The following is a 21,136-nucleotide window of genomic DNA, read 5'->3' as shown; positions in this document are numbered from 1 at the left end:
CCAAAACAAGCCGCTTCCCGTTTGTATTTCACGCCCCAGTGCTAAATAGAACCCCGTTAGCGTTGTATTAGGTGACGACCATGGCGCACTGGCTGTATCAAAGGCGTTTGAGTACGTAAAACCGCAGTGAGAGTCGTACTCTAGGGTGGCTCGCTCGCTCACTTTGACAGCCCCTCTCTCTCTGACAGTCGGGGGCTGCCCCTCATCACAACATCACCAGGGCGTTTCAGCCAGCCAGCCAGCCTGTCCAGCCAGCAGCCAGCCAAGCAACACGCACTCTTAGCGGATAAATACACACCCTTCGATCGTCACTGTTATCTCAAGAGGACAGCCGTTCCTTGTTGCGCAGGTAAAAACAATGCTCATCCTTTTAGGGCGCCGACCGGGCAGACTTGCTCTATCGCAACGCGGGCGGGGCGTTCTTAAAATCGGCTTTATTTGGAGCGCAGTCCTTCGTTAGCTGACTCGTCCCCGGCGGCAGGTGCAACGGCCCCGGCCCGCTAACCTTTTTAGCCTCTTCATCTTATTATTACGTATTTGCAGACAACCATGGTGACTTAGTTCTTAGCAACGACTTGGTGTTTTCATCTGCGTTGTTATTTCACTTTGCTTCCGCGGTGCATTTATAAAAGGGTAGTCGGAATGCTGTCAACCATCAGTCATATTACAATGGCTGTCAAGTGACAGTAAGAACTTATGGTAACAGCAACGTCAATTTCGAGAGGGTTGGCAAACCTGCACGTGTAAATAAGTCCAAAAGGAGAAGGACCCCAACACACAAGCGCTCATAACAATAAAAAGGAAGTTCCCAATTCTTGCTGGTACCCATTGGCCCAGAGAGTCAAGTATTTTTCTTTTTCTTTTGCAGGTTATGATTAGCTTCTGTGCACACTCCAATTTACTAAAATACATCATAAATGAATAATGAATTACATGAAATGCATGATACAATTGTGCCTTAAGATATCCCCTTAAAAAGCTTTTTGAGATACAAGCCCTCGGCCAGTTTTTTTTTTCTTCATAGCTGCAGCTGCAATAAAGTGCTTTCCAGAACACATGACACAAAACAACCACATAACTGCTAACAGTGCAGCAACACATGTAGACACATAATAATACCCACATCTATGTATTTATTAGCGCAAGCATGGATCCAAATGTCCTTTGCCACGAAATGATGTGCCTGAACAAATAATTCAAATATATCAAAACAGTTGCCCTTGACAGTTGTCAATAAAAATTGACTTGTGACCCAATTTGGTCTCCATTCCACAGCGCAAAACAGCTTCATGTTGTCTTCCAATGTCACATATTGTATATTCAGAAGAAGCCTAATAATAGTTAAGACGCAATGTCCTTCTACAACTGTTTATGACCAGCCTTATCTTGCCTTTCAAGTGCTCCTGTATTGTCTTGCTCAGTTCACTCGAGTCACATGGTTTTGAAACTGCTTGCATTTAGTGTTTATTTCTTTTGCAGACGCCATAACATGTTGATGTGACAAAAATGAACAAACCCAAGATGGCTTCAGAGAAGGGGTGAGTCTTTTTTTTTTTTTTTTACTATAAAAACACTTCGTTTTTTTAAAAAACATTTTGTATAATTATGTAGTTTGTCCTGCATCACAAGAATTTGCTCTCTCTTAATCATACACCCTCAAGTGTTTTTTTATACCGCTTAAACGTCAGTTTGGATTCTGTTGTTTGGTTTTTGTGTACGAAACCTTCACGTGAAGGTTAGCATGGGAAAATGTGCAGTTTTTTTTTTGTTCTTGTCGGTATTCTTCATTTTTAAATGTGTTATGTAAATGTACTGTATGAATTAAGACAATGTCACAGTAAAGAAATGTAATGAATGCCATGCTACAAAAATCTTGGAATAATACAAGAATAAACTAGCAATATTATTGACAAAACTGAGACTATACAGGAAGTAGATCATGAGGAAAATAGAAAAAAATACATTCGTAATACTACAAACATTACAAAAGTGTTGCATCAGTAAGGTATTATTTAAAAAGACAGTATAGGAGAGAGAAAAAACATACAGCAATCATTTGGTAATATTAAATAAAAAACTCAAATGAATGAAAACAAAGCAGTTACAGTTGACTATAGTGTTCTTGATGTAGAAACAATCGTAAATTACAAGGATAATGTAATTTTAGGAGAATAATGTTTCAGTATTCTGAACATTTAAATGAATGATAACTTTATCACTTAATGTTTACAAAAGAATTATAATTTATTATAATTATAATTATATTTTAATAGTAATGATTAAAGTAAATACCTACATTTAAAAGAAACGGTACTTACGGCAATAAAGTTGTTATATCGTGAAAAAAAAAACCTTTTATACAATCACGTTTGAAATATCACAAGAAAATAACACTAGAAAAAGTCAAAATAACACAAAAACAACGGTTCATTTTTGATAAAGAAACTACAAGTTTTCTACAAATACATGTTTGGAACAATACAAAACACTGGCATCATTTCTTTTAATGAGAATGCATTAATGAATAGGGAGTAAAAGTTGCAATCCAATGAAACTAAAGGGATAATAAAGAGTAATATTATGAGGAAATTGTTTCGTATTTCTTTTTAGCATGACTCTCATCGCCTTTGATGTGTACTGTAAGTGATGCAATGTGTTTATTTAGGCATGTATTGAACTCTTGGGCTGCCTTGCTATTTCTTCCCGCGCTGTCCCCACTGTGCACTCTTGTCTGCTGTGTCTTTATAAGGACATGGGGAACATTGAGCTGCACCGGGTACGGCTTTGACTCTCTTCTCACATGTACCAACCCGTTGGGCAACCTTTCACCCCGCTCGTCCGGTTGACCAAAAGGGCTCGCCATGTACTTACTGAAACTGTGTCTACTGAAGGACGCTGGTGTTTTTGTTAGTCCTATAAATACCACATGCGTTTTTGATATCTGTCAAAACATGGCCGCTTTACATGCACCCTCATGCATTCCCTCGAGGATTATAATTCAATTTCGCTTTGAATCTGTGTAAAAGCCGATGATTTATTTCCTGTATTAAGTGTCATTTTGGCTTTGAACAGAACAGGGTTAAACTAATACAGCACAAAAGTCTAAAATGGCTGACCTCAGATGACCCTGATGTATCCCAAAGGACAACTGTTTTCTCCCAAACATTCCAATGTGCAAATGAGTGGATGAAACACAGTTGTGTCCATTTTCCGCTCTACAGATTTAAGACAAAACTCAAAATAGTACAAAGGGATCCTTCAGAGCTCAAAGCACATTGAACACATCAGTTGTGAGGAGACGCAGTTAGTATCAACGATGGAATGTGAGAATCTTCTGTATGATTCGGAAAGCGTCTAAAGGCTGTCTCAGCAAAGTGCGTCGTAGTGCAATTCTTCAAAGAAGTGTCTAAAGTAAAAAAACAACACAACATTAACACGTATTTTCATTTCTAGCTTCAAATGTAACAAATTGTTACTGTTGCCCATTCCCCACTATTCAATTCTCCAGTCTCCATGTGCCCCACTTATGTGCATCCTGGTCAGAAACCTTTAAATGATCTCAATATGTTTGATAGTGTCTGGTTTGGCCAGAGGAAAAGTAACATGCATGACCAAATGTTTCACAAAAACAAATGAATATGAAATATAAAATGTCCGCTGAAAACGGTAACACATTAGGAGTCTTGAGCAAAGTGCAAAAACACACTTTATTGCACGCATAAATTAGAACAAGTCATAATTAATAAAGAGCAAGGTTACCCTCAAATTTGGATCGAGAGGACCCTGAGTCCAGCAATGTAGATTTATTTCTTCGTCCACATTGCAAGAATGCAATCAAGAGTTGAGCAAATTCCATTCCATTACTGACGGAAGCGCTTGTTTCTCTCCCAGTGTCCCCAATAACTCGAGGGTGCAGATCCTGCTGGCCCAGCTGGAGAAGCTGTCCGGAGACTCCATGGTGAGGGATCCTGAATCAGCGCGTCAGATCACGTCCAAGCTCCTGCATCTCATACAGACGCAGGGTGAGCACTAACAAATAATACATCTCGAAACCTTATCATCATGTCTGTAAACCTCCAGGAGGCAATTTTTTGGAGCATCAATATTAAATTTTTAAAGATTAAAGTCCCAATGATTGTCACACACACATCTGGGTGTAGTGAAATTTGTCCTCTGCATTTAACCCATCCCCATTTTGATTTTGATCCATCCCCTGGAGGAGAGGGGAGCAGTGAGCAGCAGCGGTGCCGCGCTAGGGAATCATTTGGTGATCTAACCCCCCAATTCCAACCCTTAAGGCTGAGTGCCAAGCAGGGAGGCAATGGGTCCCATTTTTGTAGTCTTTGGTATGACCCGGCCGGGGTTTGAACCCACAACCTTCCAGTCTCAGGGCGGACACTCTACCACTAGGCCACTAAGCTGATAATATAGTGAATCATGAATAATTGTACAGAGCAGAGAATATCAAAATACTGTCTCTTTAAATAAATCTATTTTTTTTTAAGTGGTGGATACATTCTGAAATAGTCCACAAATTGTGCACTCATGCTTAAAAATAGCGAACATACCACTTTCTGCACTCCCACTGCAATTTACTGACCTCTAGTGGCGCCTACTATGCAGAACAATACATGGCTCTAAATACAGCAGGAGCAGGATTTCCTGTCAACTGTTTTGGATCTCTACTTACATACGGCATGACAGTTAAAATACAGACATAACCCTTTTAGTGATTCAATTATTACATTTTTAAATGATCAATTCATTTGTTTTATAGCATCTAAGTATTAATCAGTCATAAACATTAGTTTCAGCTACTTGAACAAAAAAAACATGCAAGAAAGGAAACAAAAAGTTGTTTGGATCTGTACAAACGGAAAAAGTTTTATGTTTTTGCCAAGGGATGCTTGCTCCGTTCTCTTGATCAGGTTTATTGTGATGTTCAGAGCGCTCAGTGCTGGCCACCACAACACCTCTCACTTTTCTTGAAGCCTTGAACATCGTCATACCTCCCTCGCATGACGAACGGGTGCAGCGGAATGTCTTACTGCGTCTGTCACCCTCATTCATGCCCCTCCTGTCTGTCAGCTGTTCCTCTCATCTGCCACACACACAGCACAAGACCCCCAGGGTGTGTGACGCAGCTACCGATCTGTCTGGCGGTAATTGTAAACCTTGGGCTGGACTTTGGTGTCCTCAGGTTTCATATTTATAGCGTGTGAGGCTCAGAGGGCAAGAACAAGGGTGGCTGGGGCATTGGCTGAGGCATTGACATTTTTTTTTTTTTTTTTAGTGGCCCGTCTCACGTGTCTTGAGAGACACATCACTCAAATCGTCTGTCGTTTTATTCCCCCGCCTCTTGCTCCTCAGTACTAATTGGGGAAAATGTGTGAGGTTATGCTCTCATTTCATTTTACAGCAACACATAGTGTATTTTGCGCAGGCTTGTTCTGTGCACAGTGTCAAGGACACGCAGCTTTGGGAATACAATTAGCAAAAAATAAAGTGTTTGAGAAACTATAAATGGAGCATGGCAACAGCAGGAAGCACTGCGACAATCGCCCCGACTCTCCAGGTAAAGCTTGATTTAATTCTTTAGATGATTGACTTTTTGGGAACACGAGTGACACTCACAAATGTTTCATTGTACTCAGGTATAGGTGACAAGAAAAATATGTGACCTAATATATGGACCTAGTATGTTTACACCTTTTGAATATCATCTCCACTTTTTAACTGTAGTAGTTGCATGATATTGATTGCAGTGGAAAAATATTAGAAAATGCTGTTAAACCACTGCAAACCAAATCACAATAATAAACCTCATTTAAATCTGGCCTTGCACGCATTCCCAACTCAGTTTAAGCGTGTTCCCGCATACATCAGAGGCAATAGGAAGTAAGTTGAACGCCCTGAAAAGGTTAAACATCATATGCCACTAGAAGTTTGGTATGGAAGCATTTGCAACTTGTAATACATCACACATGCTAATAATAGTACAAAATGGGCTGCCCGCCAGCTATCAAATGTATTTCAACTTTCTACCACGTGTTATTTGTTTGCATTTAATTTCCAAATTAGTTAGCGCTTACATTATTACTGTTATTATGTTTGCCAGATGAGGTAGTTGTGAAATTAGGAATCCCCCCCCCCCCCCCCAAAAAAATCCACCTTTGTTATTCAAATTACTACTAAATGTTGTAAGGGTGGTTATCTAATTTTAGCACTTGGATGAGATTTGAAACTGTACCATTAAGTTTTCATGAGTGTGACAGTTTGAGAGTTTTCATATTTTCATTAAATGTTGTCATACACACAGTAGATATGGCTTATTTAAATTGAGCTTGGCCATAGCTGTATAAGAGATCCTCAAATGTTCTGAATGAACAAATGACCAAATGTCTTCCTACTTTTGTTCAAATAATGTGTATCGTGCGAATAGAGGGAGCCATCCAGACACACTGGCACGTTGTGGTGACTCAGAAGAAACACACACCTTTGAGTTGCAGTAGATGTATGAACATCAGTCTCCTGTTTGTCATGCAGAGAAGACGTCGAAGGAGATGATGTCCAAAGGCACCAGCGGCATGGATGTCATCCTGAATTCACTGGAGGTCAGTAGGCACCACTTGATGGAGTCTGCCTGCCACTCTGTCCGTCTACCTACCTACTAATCCAACTACTAATCATTTAATTTCTAATAATCTGACAGATCACCCGAGACACCCAGACCATTTTGAACATCCTCTGCATACTCAGTGAGCTGCTGACCTTGGGTGAGTAGTTGTTGGTGTTTATCTTCTAGTCATTCATCATTTGTCCACTCTTGCATTTCCTATGGCGTTTGGAAAGAAAACCCGGAATTATTGAAAAAATATAAAAAAAAATAATAATTTTTTTTTTTTTTTTTAAAAAGTCATCTTAATGTTATTATAAATATGTTCCACAACTTCAAAATTGATGGTGTACAGATTATTTGGTTGAGAAAAAATATACACCGCAAATGAGCATGTACATGCACATGTGGTCTTAAGCTTCCACTCACCCACCATGCAGGCAAAACAGTTCCTCCCTAACATAACAGCTTGACTTTCATTTGAGATGTATCACTGTCTCGTTATTGGCGCAGGCAAAGGACGCAGAGTGGGGGTCTTTGTATCAAAGGGAGGAACAGCGGTGTTACTCCGCATTCTAATCAACGCCAACAAAGAGTTTCACCCCAGCGAGGAGCTCATGTTGCAGCTTCACTCCCTGCTGGCCAAGGTGGGCCCGAAAGGTAGGACACTTTACAAAGACCGTACGGAGGATATGTTCCAGACTAGGGATGAGCGAGTCCCGATACCACGTATCGGATTCGGGCCGATACCAGCCTTATTTCAAAGTATCGGTACTCTTTGCTATCAATTTTACACAATTGCTGTATTGTGCATATGCATGGGTGTGTGCGTTTAGACAGGAAGTTGTGCATGAAGGCACGTCTGACTGGCGCTCTGAACATCACAATAAACCTGATCAAGAAGAACCTCCAAAATGTCAAGTTGCTCCTGCCCTGCTTGCAGGTTCTTCGGGTTTACTCAGCGAACAGTAAGTCAGCTACAATGTTGCTCAATCGTCATTCATCCCCCCCCAAAAAAATCATTCTGCTTGAATTTTTTTGTTTTTTTACCTCTGTGAAGTTATTAACGCCATATCCCTCGGCAAAAGTGGAGCTATTGAGTTGATGTTCAAGATTGTGGCACCGTACAGCAAGAAAAACACAACCCTGATCAAGTACGTATGAAATGATACCAAATACTCCACAAAATGTCAATGGCCTGGCTGCATTTGTAATTATCGTCTGTGTTTGTAGGGTCGCTGTGGATGCGCTCTGTGCTTTACTCAAATCCAGTGAGTATTGATTTAACCGGGTGCACTGGTTTGATGCACTGGTGGGCTTTCAAAACTGTTTCCTTGATTGATAAAGCTGACTGGCAAAAACAAAAATCAGAAAGTGGACAAATGCTTTTTCACGATGTACTTCATCATATCTCCTGGTTCTCCATTCAGACACAAATGTTCGGCGGGCAGTGGAGGGCAACTACGTTCCCACCCTGCTCTCCCTCTACCTGGACTGGCACCGCAAGGACACGTGGCATCGTCACACGGCGATCCGCAAGGGGCTTTTGGGCTGTCTGCGTAACGTCACCAACATCAAGCTGGGCAGGCAGGCGTTCACCAAAGCCGACGGCATGCGCATTCTCTACAACTCTTCAATAGTGAGTGAGAGAGAGTGTTTAATAAATGGCAACACACATCATAGCCTACAAGTTATATAATCACAAATCATTTACAATATTTGGCTTTTGGGTAAGATTCTAACCTTCGCAGGTGAACATGATTCCGTTTTTTGAAGGCAAATGACGTTAAACTGCAAGGTTTGTTGCGATGTCATCTTATTTCCACTGTGGTATTTTTCCAGGAGTGTCTCTCGGTGCGCACCTTGGATCCTCTTGTCAACGCTTCAAGTGTCATCATGAGGAAGTGCTTCCCCAAAAATCGCCTGCCTCTGCCTACCATCAAGTCGGCTTTCATTTACCAGTTGGAGCACGTTCTGCCTTCAGGGCCGGTCGCTCAGCTCTACAGCCAACCCCCTGAAGGTGAGAAAACGTGTGCAAAAACATCACAGGGTAGCTCCGCGTTGATTTCAACACACGCACACACACCCAAGTAATGTTTCTCACACACTGCTACACTTACAGGAAGAACACATGCTCAGGTCTGCAGCGAGCCCTTAAAGAAGGGTAAGACTGTTCGAGACAATGCATGAGTCATCACTTAACTAGCGTGCGTCATACATGCTTCATATCATGCTTCTTTCATGCTCTTAAAGGTCATTTATTCACATGTAAATACAGCATTGCACCGGAATAGTGTAGGTAGACTGAAGAACCAATTGAGAGGACTCTACACGCTCCTCTGTATCAGGTTTTATGATCCACATTCAGCAGTCATGAAAATATTCTGTCTCTATTTTTGAATTCCATTTAACACGCATCCCGTTTGTGTGTGCTTCATAATGGAGCAGTGGGCAGCTTTGCAGCAGCTGCAAAGTACAAGGGAGTTGAATGCGCCGGTCAAGGGTAACGCTGCTTCACTTTTTACTTTGTGGCTACTAAAATGGCTCATCAGGAATCAAATTGCTATTGGTATTAATTAGGTCAGGAGGACAGTGACATCATCATTTTCTACTATCACACAGTCATGGTGGTCATCAGCATTATCATGTACGTGAAGAAATGTTCCTTTTTCTTCCACAAGTACGTATTATCATTTGATCATGGCTGCATGATCTTTGTGTGGAGCCTTAATGCTATACCATGTGCCGTGTGCATGTATGTCCAACCAGTGGACGACGTGGTGGATGACAGTGACGATAACGAGGACACAGAGGCAGACACGGAGAATGATACAGAGAACGAGGAAGATGAGAAGGATTGTGGCTCCCTGGTAATTCTTGCACTTGTTTTTTTTTTTCTTCCCTCCGTGCCTGTAGAAAGGCATTTTTGCCCATGTAGTGTTTATCCTTTTTATCAGAACGACGACATTGAAAAGGATATAAACAAGCTGCACCCTGAGAAGATCCCGAGTCGACCTTACGAAGAGTTAAGAGTCTACGAGAAGTTTTTTGTGGAGTTGTCTCAAGACTTTCAGGTATGGCTGAATGGTTTTGGAAAAACAATGACTGACTATAAAGAAGAGGAAGAAAAACATTGTGGTGCATTCACACAAGTGTAATATGTGTTGCTCCTATTTAGGGTTTCAACTTTGAATCTTCCACAACATCTTCATCGGCACAATCCGCTCTGCCCATCGTTGTTCCCACAGCTCAGCTGCCGTCCCCGAATCACGTCAGTGCACGGACCGTCAGCAACTCATTTGCTCCCAGTCCCACTCTTCATACTTCACAGGCTGACACCGGAGATTGTGTCAAGAACCTCGACCAAAAGGTGGCGGCACCTAAGCATCCAGCTGAGCAGAAACTATCAAGAGAATCTGAATGCGTCCCCTTAAATGCGGACAAGATGGAAAGCAAACAAAAACAACCGAAGCCCACGCAGTCCCCTCTGCATTTGGAGGGCATCGCCATTCGCTGTTTGGCGGGGGCAGGAGGAGGAGGATCAGACTGCGGCTCGGAGGGCGCAGAGGATGAAGTCGGCGAAGGGGCCGTCCTGGAGGTCCCCGACACGGCTCAGCTTCTCCCACTTCACGACCTGGACCTTTATGTGAAGATGGTGAAGCAGACAAAGTCTGTGCCGCACTACACTGAAGTGGCCTACCCAGACTACTTTGGTCATGTGGCCCCCACGTGTCGGGAGCCTCTTCTGGAGAGGTTGTACGGGGTACAGAGGTAGGCAAATGTTGTTGGTGAAAATCATTTTCGCCAATTTTGACACACTTCCCCCTTTAGGGCAACATAGTTCCTTGGCTCAGCCTGAAATAATATGTTAAACCATGCAACGATTCCCCCCAAAAAACAATAAATCTTCTAAATTTGTTCATGTAACCATGCAGGTCTAAGATATTCCAAGATATCGAGAGGTTGATTTACCCAAACCACATCATGGATAAAGTCGTTTATGACCTCGACATTCCCGGGTATGGTTTTTTTCATTATAAATTATTCTTTTTTTTTCAGTTCTGAATATAGTCTGTCGTTAATAGTCTTTATTTGCAGCTGTCCCGTGATTGAAAGCGACGGCGAGTCGCTGAAGTTCAACTCTCAGTTTGAGTCGGGCAACCTCCGGAAGGCCATTCAAATCAGGAAGTAAGCATGCAAATCTGTGATGACCAAGTGTTGAGTTCAGTCGCGCCACATGATAGACATTGTGCACAGGTACGAGTACGACTTGATTCTGAACTCGGACATCAACAGCAACCACCACCACCAGTGGTTCTACTTTGAGGTGAGCGGCATGCGCGTGGGAACCATGTACCGCTTCAACATCATCAACTGTGAGAAGTCCAACAGCCAGTTCAACTATGGTGAGATGACTACTCCATCCCGCTCATTATAAAATCAAGTTGCATTAAGTGGTGCCTTGAAATATGGGTTTCATTTGTTCCATGACCACGCTCCCAACTCCACTCGTAACTCAAATCATGTGCTCCCAATGAAGTCAGTGAAAATGCCATGAATCTGTTCTAGCTCACCAAAAAAAAAAACAATAAAACGTTTTGTGTCTATAATATAGCACTTTATAAAAAAACGAACAATAAATGGCATAATTAAATTGAAAGAATCTGACAGGATAAGAAAGATACAACTGTCAGTTTTACTATAATGTCTATCTACACGTGTTGCGCCTCCTTTTCTACTCAAATGTCGATTGTAGGGTTACAGTTAGTACGTCTATAACATTTTTGTCGTTTGTTAGCTTTAAGCTAAACATACCTTACGAAGGCAAAAAAGTGGTGTGTGGTATGTGGTTGTTTCAAGGTATGATTCTCTTTGTCACATATTTAGTTTGACAGTAAACCCCAACTGGTGTTGTCAGCTTTTTCTGCCAAACTGCCGCTTGTTGTGATTTGAGTTCACGGCCACAAACATAATCAAAGCAAACAAATTTGGCCCGGCAAAGTCTTATCTCTTGAAAGACTCCCAAGTTTCATCTTAAAGCTCCACTCTATGACTATAAACAGAATGTGTATGTTAATATCTGTGTAAGTGCGTGTGTGTTTGTTTAGGCATGCAGGTGCTGATGTACTCTGTTCGGGAGGCCATCAGTGGCAGGCCTCGCTGGGTCAGAACAGGAACAGACATCTGTTACTATAAGTAGGTCGGATTCATGTCTTACCAGAATATGTGGAAATTAGTGTATCATTTGCGTCGGGTGGAATCTTTGTACCTCCAAAATTTTGTAGGAGACCCCAAAAAACATGTTCCAGCATTAACACTGCAGTTATAACTTTCTTGAAATGATTTTTTTTCAACTCTTTTCTTCCACAACACTTCACAAAAAAACGATATATTACAACTATCCTTTGATCACATAAATTACAAACTTGCAAAATTGCAAATGTTTTTTCCCCTCTGGATATTAGGAATTTATTTTTCCTCTTGCCGTGACAACACAGGAAGTAATATGCACATTTTCTTTTATGGTTTTGTCATTTTATTTGCGCTAAAATTGCAACTTAAATGGCATGCACTGATACATATCCAAATATTCAAAAGGAAATAATCTTGTTCACTGTACTTTCTTTCATGAATTTGAGAGGACCAATTGTGTTAAAAACATTGTTTTATTTTCTACAGTTTTTAAGGCATTTATTTAACTTTTTTTTCTTCTTCCCACCGCAGAAATAATTTTGCCAGAAGTTCCATTGCAACTGGGGGTCAAAAAGGGAAGTCCTACTACACGATGACCTTCAGCACCACCTTCAGCCACAAGGATGATGTCTGCTACTTTTCTTATCACTACCCTTACACATATTCCTCTCTTAAGGTATTGTTATTAAACACTGCCTGGTGTTGGCAGAATTTTGGGGAATTGAAATGCCAATTTCTGTTACGTTGTATATTGGCAGATGCACTTGTCAAAGCTAGAGGCTATGAAGCCGCCTGGGATATACCTGCGACAAGATGTCCTGTGTGAGACATTGGGGGGAAACAGCTGTCTGCTCCTCACCGTCACTGCCATGCCAGAATCGAACTCCAGTGATCACATCTGCCAGTTTAGTGAGTCAATCTGGCATTTTACAACTTCATTTGTCCTAAAAATTACGATTCCAGCGCCTATGTAATATTGCATTGTATTGTTTTACTCACATTATCTAATTTTATGTTATTCATACTAAAATGAAAATGTTCATGTGAAATTCCGACTTTTTATCTTGACATTTGTCAAATAAAAAACAAACAAACAAACAAAAAGAAGAAGGAAAACTGAGCTTCCCTTTGCAGGAAATCGGCCATTGATCTTCCTGTCAGCCAGAGTGCACCCCGGGGAAACCAATGCCAGCTGGGTGATGAAAGGCACGCTGGAGTTCCTGATGGGTACGAGCCTGCTGGCGGCCACCTTGAGAGAGTCCTTCATCTTCAAGATCGTGCCCATGCTCAACCCTGACGGCGTCATCAATGGAAAGTGAGTGCGGAGGTGTGCAAAATTGACCGGACCGGCAGCTTTGAAAAATTGTGCCTTTGTTTTGGTTTAGCCATCGATGTTCTCTGAGCGGGGAAGATTTGAATCGCCAGTGGCAAAATCCTAATCCTGACCTGCACCCGACCATCTACCACACAAAGAGCCTACTGCAGTACCTTGCGCACACGCAGCGAACACCACTGGTACACCTCGGCGCCGCATCCGTGATTCGGGGATTGGTGGCGTGAGCTGTTATGTTACGTGTCTTTGTTTGTGCTCTCAGGTGTTCTGCGACTACCACGGTCATTCCAGAAAGAAAAACGTCTTCATGTACGGCTGCAGTTTGAAGGAAACGGTATGGCAGTCCAACATCAGCGCAACACCCTGTGACTTGGAAGAAGATCTCGCGTACAGGGTGAGTGCATACACACGCACGCACGCACGCACGCACACACGCATTGGTCTGCTTTTCACTATTGCCCGTGTTTTCAGGCCCTTCCAAAGATTCTCTCCCAGATTGCGCCAGCCTTCAGCATGGCCAGCTGTAGCTTTGTGGTGGAGCGCTCCAAGGAGTCGACGGCGCGCGTGGTGGTGTGGCGGGAGATCGGCGTGCAGCGCAGCTACACCATGGAGAGCACCGTCTGCGGATGTGACCAGGGCAAATATAAGGTGACTTCATTTTTGTCACACAACTATGAGACCATTTTGCCAAGTCTTACTGTGTGAAAAATATATCGTCTTTTGACAAGAAATTTACATTTATCTTTTAAATGTATTTAATATTTTAAAGTTGTAACTTTTTGTGAATAAACTAAGAAATCTTTTTTGGAAATGAGAAAAAAAGTCACAATTTTATGTCCATATATTTATACAAACAACTGTAAAATTACTAGAAAAATACAACATTTTATGTGGATAAAACTATAATTTTACACCTCTAACCAAGAAGGAAGTTTCCACCAGATGGTGCTGTAGTCCTTGTTTTTATTTTTACTTTTTTCCGCTGACCCTGAACCAACAGCCTGCCATGACAACAGAGAAACTGTTGTGAAGGAAAGCTTTGGCCATTGAAAGGTGCTTTCTTGTTTTGTATTGCCAGATGGTACGACATGAAGCCTTTTTGGGTGGTGGTCCCAAGTTGTGGTGGTTCTGCCTGTATAGTTATGATGTGCTACATTAAGTAAAATTGCATAAATAAGTAAATAAATATATAAATAAATAAATAAGCGTCGTGGCCCAATACAGTGGCGTACTGCACAAAAAGCACTCTGTGAATGTGTGGTATACTGTACTGTATGTTTGTGACCACTGAGCACTTTATGGAGACTCCAGAGACTCCTACAACAATGCACATGAATCTGCACTTCCTGTAACAAAATTACAGTTATATGAACATGTATTGACAGCAAAACCTTTCCCCAGGTTGGTCGTTATATCACAGCGCCAAATTAAAGTCAATATATGTCCAAGTAATTGTATCACAAGTTATCTTTATGTGCAATTCAGCTTTTAATGAATTGATATGCGTGCAGGGTTTTCAAGTCGGCACCAAAGAGCTAGAAGAGATGGGAGCTCAGTTCTGTGTGGCCCTTCTAAGGCTCAAGAGAATGACGGGGCTTCACAGCCATCAGCACCTGCTGGACCTGGAGAGCGACCTCATTGGGACACAGCCTAAAGTAGTCAGGTTAGTAATGACACTCGAGAGGACATAACAGTGAGTCAATCTTTTTTCAACAACTGAAGTCAATATTAATGTTTTAATTTTGTGTAAAAAAAATAAATAAAATAAATGTAATATTTGGAGAAAATTAAGGTGTTAGTAATGACAGCGTTTTAGGACGAATAAAGTCGTGATATTAAAGAAAATTTTGTGTGAGTAAAATGTGAGTTTTTTGGAGAAATAAAGCCATAATATTAAGAGAACAAAGTTTTAATTTTATAATTATATTTGTCGCATAAATGTATGACCCACATCCAACTGACAATTTTAATTTTGTACAAAAAACCTAACTTACTAAGTAATAGTGTTCCAGATATTGGCTGTCATCCCAACGTTTCCAAACAACAGATGACAAAACGTAACAACAAGCTATTTGTTTACGTAATCATTTGGATGTTTGCTGTCTCTGTTAAGACACTCGATGGCTTTATTCTCCAAACCACTTAACACTCACCCCCCCACTACCACCCCTCCCATGAGCATCTTCCTCTGGCCTTCTCCCTCTCCTTTGCTCTCATATTGGGTAGGTATTCATTCATCATTGATGCCTTTGATCATTAAGGGACTCGCAATGTTCTCTCCTCGGAGATTGGATGCTCTCAGGCAGGCAGGCAGGCAGGCAGAATGTTAGCACTTAGCATTTAATAGTTCGTCATCATTGCAATGATATTGTGGCCATTGGGAGCGTCTGCCAGTTTGTAAAAGGCAAGATACGGTCAGTGTGTGCGTGGATGTAAATGATGATGCATGCGCCGAGTGGAGAATGGAACCCAAAGAAAAGGACATTTCCTGTTCACTCGCAACTCTCATCACCATTACACGCACACATTTACAGTACACCATTTGTGTGTCTGTCTCCCCCTTGTACCGGCGTGACACTGGAGAGACGGCCCGTGATGGACTGTCTCCCCGGGATCGCATTTCAGACCATTAACACCATTAAAAAGCCACTAAAGCCACTAAAACCTCAAAAGATGCAGCAGGCGTTTAAGCATTAGGACCCACGGGGAAGGAAAGACAGGCGTCCTTGGCTAGCCATTTTAATTCCAAATGACCATGTATAATTGTTTTTATAATCATGGATAAACACATTTTCAAGTCAAAATAACAGGTTCATATGGTAATATTATTATTTTTTTTGCCTGCTAGATCACCTTTTTTCGGATACTACTACGAATACTACTACTACTACTAACACTAATATATAATAATAATAATAATTGCTGTAGCTAATATATTGTTGTCCATTTATTCAACCCAATGACAGAGTGACAGGGAAAAATGAAATGCTCTTTCATTACATGGCAGAAAATGGTGTTTTGCATTTCACTTCATATTCATGGGGGAAATTGATTTGGTACACAGTAAACAGCGTTGCATGCTTTGTCGCATAAGCCAAGGTAGCTTTTATGACACTTTTGTTTGGTGGTGCGCTGTGAGATTTTCCTGATTTTAAATATGTGCCTCGGCTCAGTACCGGGTGGGAAACACGGCTTGATTAAACCAGTAGTTTCAATGAGGCCGCATGTATCTGCAGCTGCCCCACCACCTACGTGATGGATGAAGATGAGCCGTCCTTCCTGGAGGCGGTGGATTACAGCGCCGAGAGCAACGACGAGGACACCGAGGTGGACCTGGAGGCTGCCGCCGCCTCCGTCGCCATCAGCACGGACGCAGGCGAAGTCCCGGAGCGGCTGTCCGACTCTGAGAACAATCACGATGCTTGGAAATCTGAGCCAGTCACCAGTAGCCACTGATTTTATTTTAAAATTGATTAACTTATTTTTTTTTTTTTTTTTTAAAGCAGAATTTCAACTCCAAAACCAATGACGGTAACCACACTCACAGCTTCCATTATATACGACCGGTTGTCGTCTCTCCGTCTTGCAGGCTGGATTTATGCTACAAGTCTCCAGTTCCCTATTTACTGCGTACTGCTAAATAAAATTTAAAAAAAAACGCATGTAAAGACATGTCAACACAGGGCAGCAACAACGATAAATACATAATATGCAAACATTTAACACTTTAGTTGGCTTAGGCTGACTAAATACAGGTAATGTTCTTGGTTTCTACCAAGTTTTCTTAATTGGTCTCACCCCACATTCACAATGAAATGATTTTCCTTAATCTCATTTTTTTTAATCACATAAACCTGGCATTTGAACAGGGGCATGTAGACTTTTTACATATACTGTATTTTCCCCAAATCTCAATTTTTCTACACGTGTAATGTTATTCTTATTTATATGTTTTTAGTCACTTAAAATCGTTTCTTAAAATTTTATTTGTCCAAAAATAACACACTTATATGACATCGACATTTTCTCAAAACATTTGACCCTCTTTGTGCTAAAATTACAACTTTGTTCTAATATTGATAGAATTTTATTTCTACTAAAATTCAGATTTTCTTTTGCCATTTTTCCCCTCTTGACTTCATTCATCCAAAAAATACAACTAGTCATATGAAATTATGACTATTTTTTGGAAAATTTATTTATTCTTATTTTGTCTTACAAAATTCCAACTTCATTTGTCCCAAAATTGTGACATAAAATTATAATTTTTTTACTGATAACATTGAAACAAAATTAGTTCTAAAATCTTTATCCTTTGAAAACGTCGTCTTTTATTATTTCTTTTTTAACATAGTTATATGCACAGTACTAAGTAACTTAATGCATTGAACTAAAATAAGTTGAAATTCTAAATATCACAACATTAATAGTGACCCAAATTTGGAAATTCACTGAAAAACACTGTCAACATTGTCATTTTTTTTTTTTTTTTGCAACAATCTGTAAAAAAGAAATAGTACATAGAATTTACCATTCGATGCACCTGTTGCAAAACACTGCTAATTTACTTCGCTCTCTGCCCTCCATTTTGTGTATTTTGATGACCTCACATTGGCCTCACTTAACCCATGTAGTGTAAATCCAGCCTTAAAGCCGGTCACAGCATGAACCTCCGCAACTGCGGTGTTCGGAGTTGGTGGGTCTATTTGGCCTGCTGTTTGGTGTAAAACTTAATACAATCCCCCTGCAAATGGGCGCAGTCATGCAATTTCTTTCCACACTGACCCTGGGGTGGCATCAGAAGCTCACACGGGCTACCCAGACCCCTCTCTCCCTTGATCCCGCCCTCAAAAACCAAGACGCCTTCCTTCTCACATTCACACTGCACTTTAACTTGTTTACTCCCCACTTTCTGTCTTAACATGAGCTGTGGTGGAAACCTCACTACTGAACTCAAGTGTTCCCTGCGTAGGACACTTGACGACCCTTGACCTCACAAGCACCCCTCTACCCGCTTTCGGTGCAATGCACATACAGCGGAACCTTTAGTGGAATACTAAGTCATAAAATACGAAATTCCACATGAAATTTTGTGGACGTATTTCTATGCCAACTTGTATCACCTCTTAAAATCTCAGATAGGTGAGCTTGACGAGGATTCCGTGTTCGTGCTAAGGGGGAGAATTGGAGCGCAATTTTAGGGGTACAACATTTCAAAAGAACAAACACTGATTTCCGTAGAATTAATCATTTCTGTGAAGTAAAATTTCATCCGTGCATTTTCTCTTGTGCTCATTCTGTTTAGGGGAGGTGAAGCCTATCCCATAAAGGTCATGCTCTACTAAGAGTTTAAAAAATATATATTTCGACACAATTTTTGAAATTATAATTGTTATAATTTTAGAACATGTTTAAACTCATGAAAAAATTTATGGATCCATTTGCTGTATTTTTTTCAAATTATAATTGTAATTTTTTTCCAAATTTTGTGAATTACATTTTTTCGTGCCATTTTTCAAATCAAAAATTCAGAACTCAGAATTATCATTCATCATTTTTCAAATTGATTTTTAAAACTGTGTGTATCATTTTTCCCCAACATATTTTTTCTTATATTTCCTAATTACCAATTTATAGAATTAAAAAAATATTTTATTTGCATCACAACTTTACAAATTATAAATTGCTTCTATCCTTAAATTTGAAAACATAATTTTCTTACATTTAAGTCATATAGCTATTTTGAAAATATTTGTTTACATTTTTTTTAAAGAAAAAAAAACATTTTCAATAATTTTCATATCTTTTAAAATAATGTTATTTTTCTTGTGAACAGCAGAGATTCACTCCGCTTAAATCTTTTTTTTTTTCCTTCCTCTCCTTTGATGCCTTTTATTGTCATCGTGACCGTCGTCATTTGCTGCAAAAGTTTAGTGAGGCCTTTTCACTTTTACATTAGAATATTTAGCATAAAACACTGGCGCACCATCCATGAATATTCAATGATGGACACAGTTTTACCCTGACCTGGATAAAGTAACTTTCCCTTCTATTCTTTTGGGCAAAAAAAACTGCTTTGAAACCAACAAACTTGAGGTTCCCCCTTCAACCCCCCAAAACAAACATGTATCTACGGCACAGTTGTTGAATGTTCACAAAGACACTGCAGTGCACACACAATACGCAGCAGTAAATATTGAGCTTAGATGGACCAGAAGCCGCATAGAACACGCTCATGATGTTTGTATCTTTCTATTTATCCAGTATATCCATATATAGTATATATATATATATGTATATGTGTGTTTAAGATGGTGCTTTTGTGTATTGAGAGTCCAGCTACAGCTGAATAGTCTGTTCCACTTGCTTGTGAACATGCATTTTCTTTCCACTTGTTGCTTTTTTTATAGAGATATTAATGGAGTATTGTTTCGGGGATGCAACCTGTGTGTATATTAAGCATCTGAGCATGGGAGTGCTTAAGTGTGTGTGTGTGTGTGTGTGTACAATTGTTAAGTTATTCCATTATTCAGCTGCACTAATGCTTTGCTACTGTGTTCCCTCTCTCAATTTGATTACGCTTCCCCTCACTCTGGCCATTTTCTCCCTCCATCAAAAACCTCTCCATCTTTTTTTTTTAAACTTGCATTTTGTTTCACTCACAAACGTCTTAACAGTTGCGTGTATTTGTGTGTGTGTCTGATGGTAAACCAAATGGAGATTTTTTTGTGTGTGGGGGGGCAAACAGAAGCAAAGAGTCAAGAATAGGTCAAAAATAAAATGTGAATGTGATCAACTTAATACATTTGTGTGAACTATAAATGCTGGATCCAAACTGGTGATCGTAAAAAGGTTTAGCGATGTGCCGCTGTTCGGGCGTCGTCTGGTTACGATGCAGTTTTTTGTTTTAGTTTGGCGAAACTAGCGTGACAACTAGCAGCTGACAGCTATGCCGGCCATCCTCTTTCAACTTTCAACATCTGCTGTTTGATTTGATGAACACATCGGGATAGGCGTGGATTGAGTGTGTGAAAACCAAACATCTGCCTTCCGTCATTGATGGATTAGGGGTTTGGTGCAGCGACCAACTTGTTAGATTTTTTGGCATGTTTCCCACTAACAGTAGTTGTCTCCGTTAACAAGATACTGCAATAAACAAACACTCTGTCACAATTACAAATGAGTTTTTCTGAGGCTAGATTTGATTTTGGGTGAGGGTTGTGGGTTCGGCTTTATGGTTACTGTTTAGATTAGTATATTTATGATAACAGGGTTTGAGGTGTATTTCCCCCAAAGATGTTGGAGTTCAACTTTTATGAGCTCATTGAAGCTTTGGAGTTTGCACTCTACTTTATATTTACACAAATAAACTTAGCGTCTGTGGTTTTTTAATAGGCAACACGCCTTAATGCATGTCGTATAGTACAAGTGAGGATAAAAATTTCATTTAGCCACTTTGTATTTTGCCTCAGGTGCTTTTAGTTTTTTGGTCCCCTTCAAAAGTATACAGCCTGCTTTTCTTTTCCTTAAACAGCTAAGTTGGCTCATTGCAGCCTTCGCTTCACCTGTTTTTGGGACATATGGTGAACAATTATGAATATGAGTGCATATATATATATATATATATATATATATATATACACACGAATAAAATACCTTAGAATGTTCTACATAACCGCTTTATGCAATGTGGTTCCACAGGCATGAAAGTATGAAAATGAAAATCATTTTTAAATGTACATTGCATTCATAAATTTACTAACTCAGTGGGAAGGGTTGGATGGTTTGTTTTTAAAGACACGTATTTGTTTATTTTTGTAAGATTGATACCAGTTTGACTTTATCACATTTATTTGTTTTTCTACCTCAATGGCAAGGGTGTTATTACTGTTTCCTTTGAATGGCAAATAATCGGATCTATTTATTTTTAAAATATGAATTAATTGCAGAGAAAAAAGGGCAAGAAAGAACAGGTATTTATGGATACAAGTGCT

The 21,136-nt window shown here is 40.2% G+C and overlaps 1 protein-coding gene across 4 annotated transcripts; it reads left to right on the top strand.

Moving 5' to 3' along the window:
- Positions 1–3: 3 nt before the first annotated feature.
- agtpbp1 (ATP/GTP binding protein 1) lies at positions 4–16,775 on the top strand. 4 transcript variants are annotated; one of them, XM_037258242.1, is made up of 28 exons: positions 4–111; positions 189–349; positions 1,480–1,538; positions 3,892–4,022; positions 6,547–6,614; positions 6,713–6,776; positions 7,130–7,276; positions 7,453–7,584; positions 7,677–7,770; positions 7,850–7,887; positions 8,047–8,255; positions 8,459–8,636; positions 8,739–8,780; positions 9,386–9,486; positions 9,574–9,690; positions 9,795–10,387; positions 10,552–10,635; positions 10,715–10,804; positions 10,874–11,022; positions 11,725–11,812; positions 12,341–12,485; positions 12,568–12,718; positions 12,944–13,124; positions 13,195–13,324; positions 13,405–13,536; positions 13,614–13,790; positions 14,654–14,805; positions 16,379–16,775. In XM_037258242.1, the coding sequence occupies exons 3-28, from the start codon at positions 1,507–1,509 to the stop codon at positions 16,596–16,598; spliced, it is 3,645 nt and encodes a 1,214-aa protein (XP_037114137.1). In that variant the 5' UTR covers positions 4–111; positions 189–349; positions 1,480–1,506; the 3' UTR covers positions 16,599–16,775. The 4 variants fall into 4 exon arrangements, with proteins under 4 accessions (XP_037114137.1, XP_037114140.1, XP_037114138.1 ...); XM_037258245.1 differs by lacking the exon at positions 4–111 and having other exon boundaries at positions 9,795–9,887; positions 9,948–10,387; XM_037258243.1 differs by lacking the exons at positions 4–111; positions 8,739–8,780 and having other exon boundaries at positions 193–349.
- The last annotated feature ends 4,361 nt before the right edge of the window (positions 16,776–21,136 follow it).

Source organism: Syngnathus acus, chromosome 9 (assembly GCF_901709675.1).
Source record: "Syngnathus acus chromosome 9, fSynAcu1.2, whole genome shotgun sequence".
NCBI lineage: Eukaryota > Metazoa > Chordata > Actinopteri > Syngnathiformes > Syngnathidae > Syngnathus > Syngnathus acus.
Note: the sequence above shows the minus strand (reverse complement) of the source record. Positions and strands in the feature narration are given on the sequence as shown.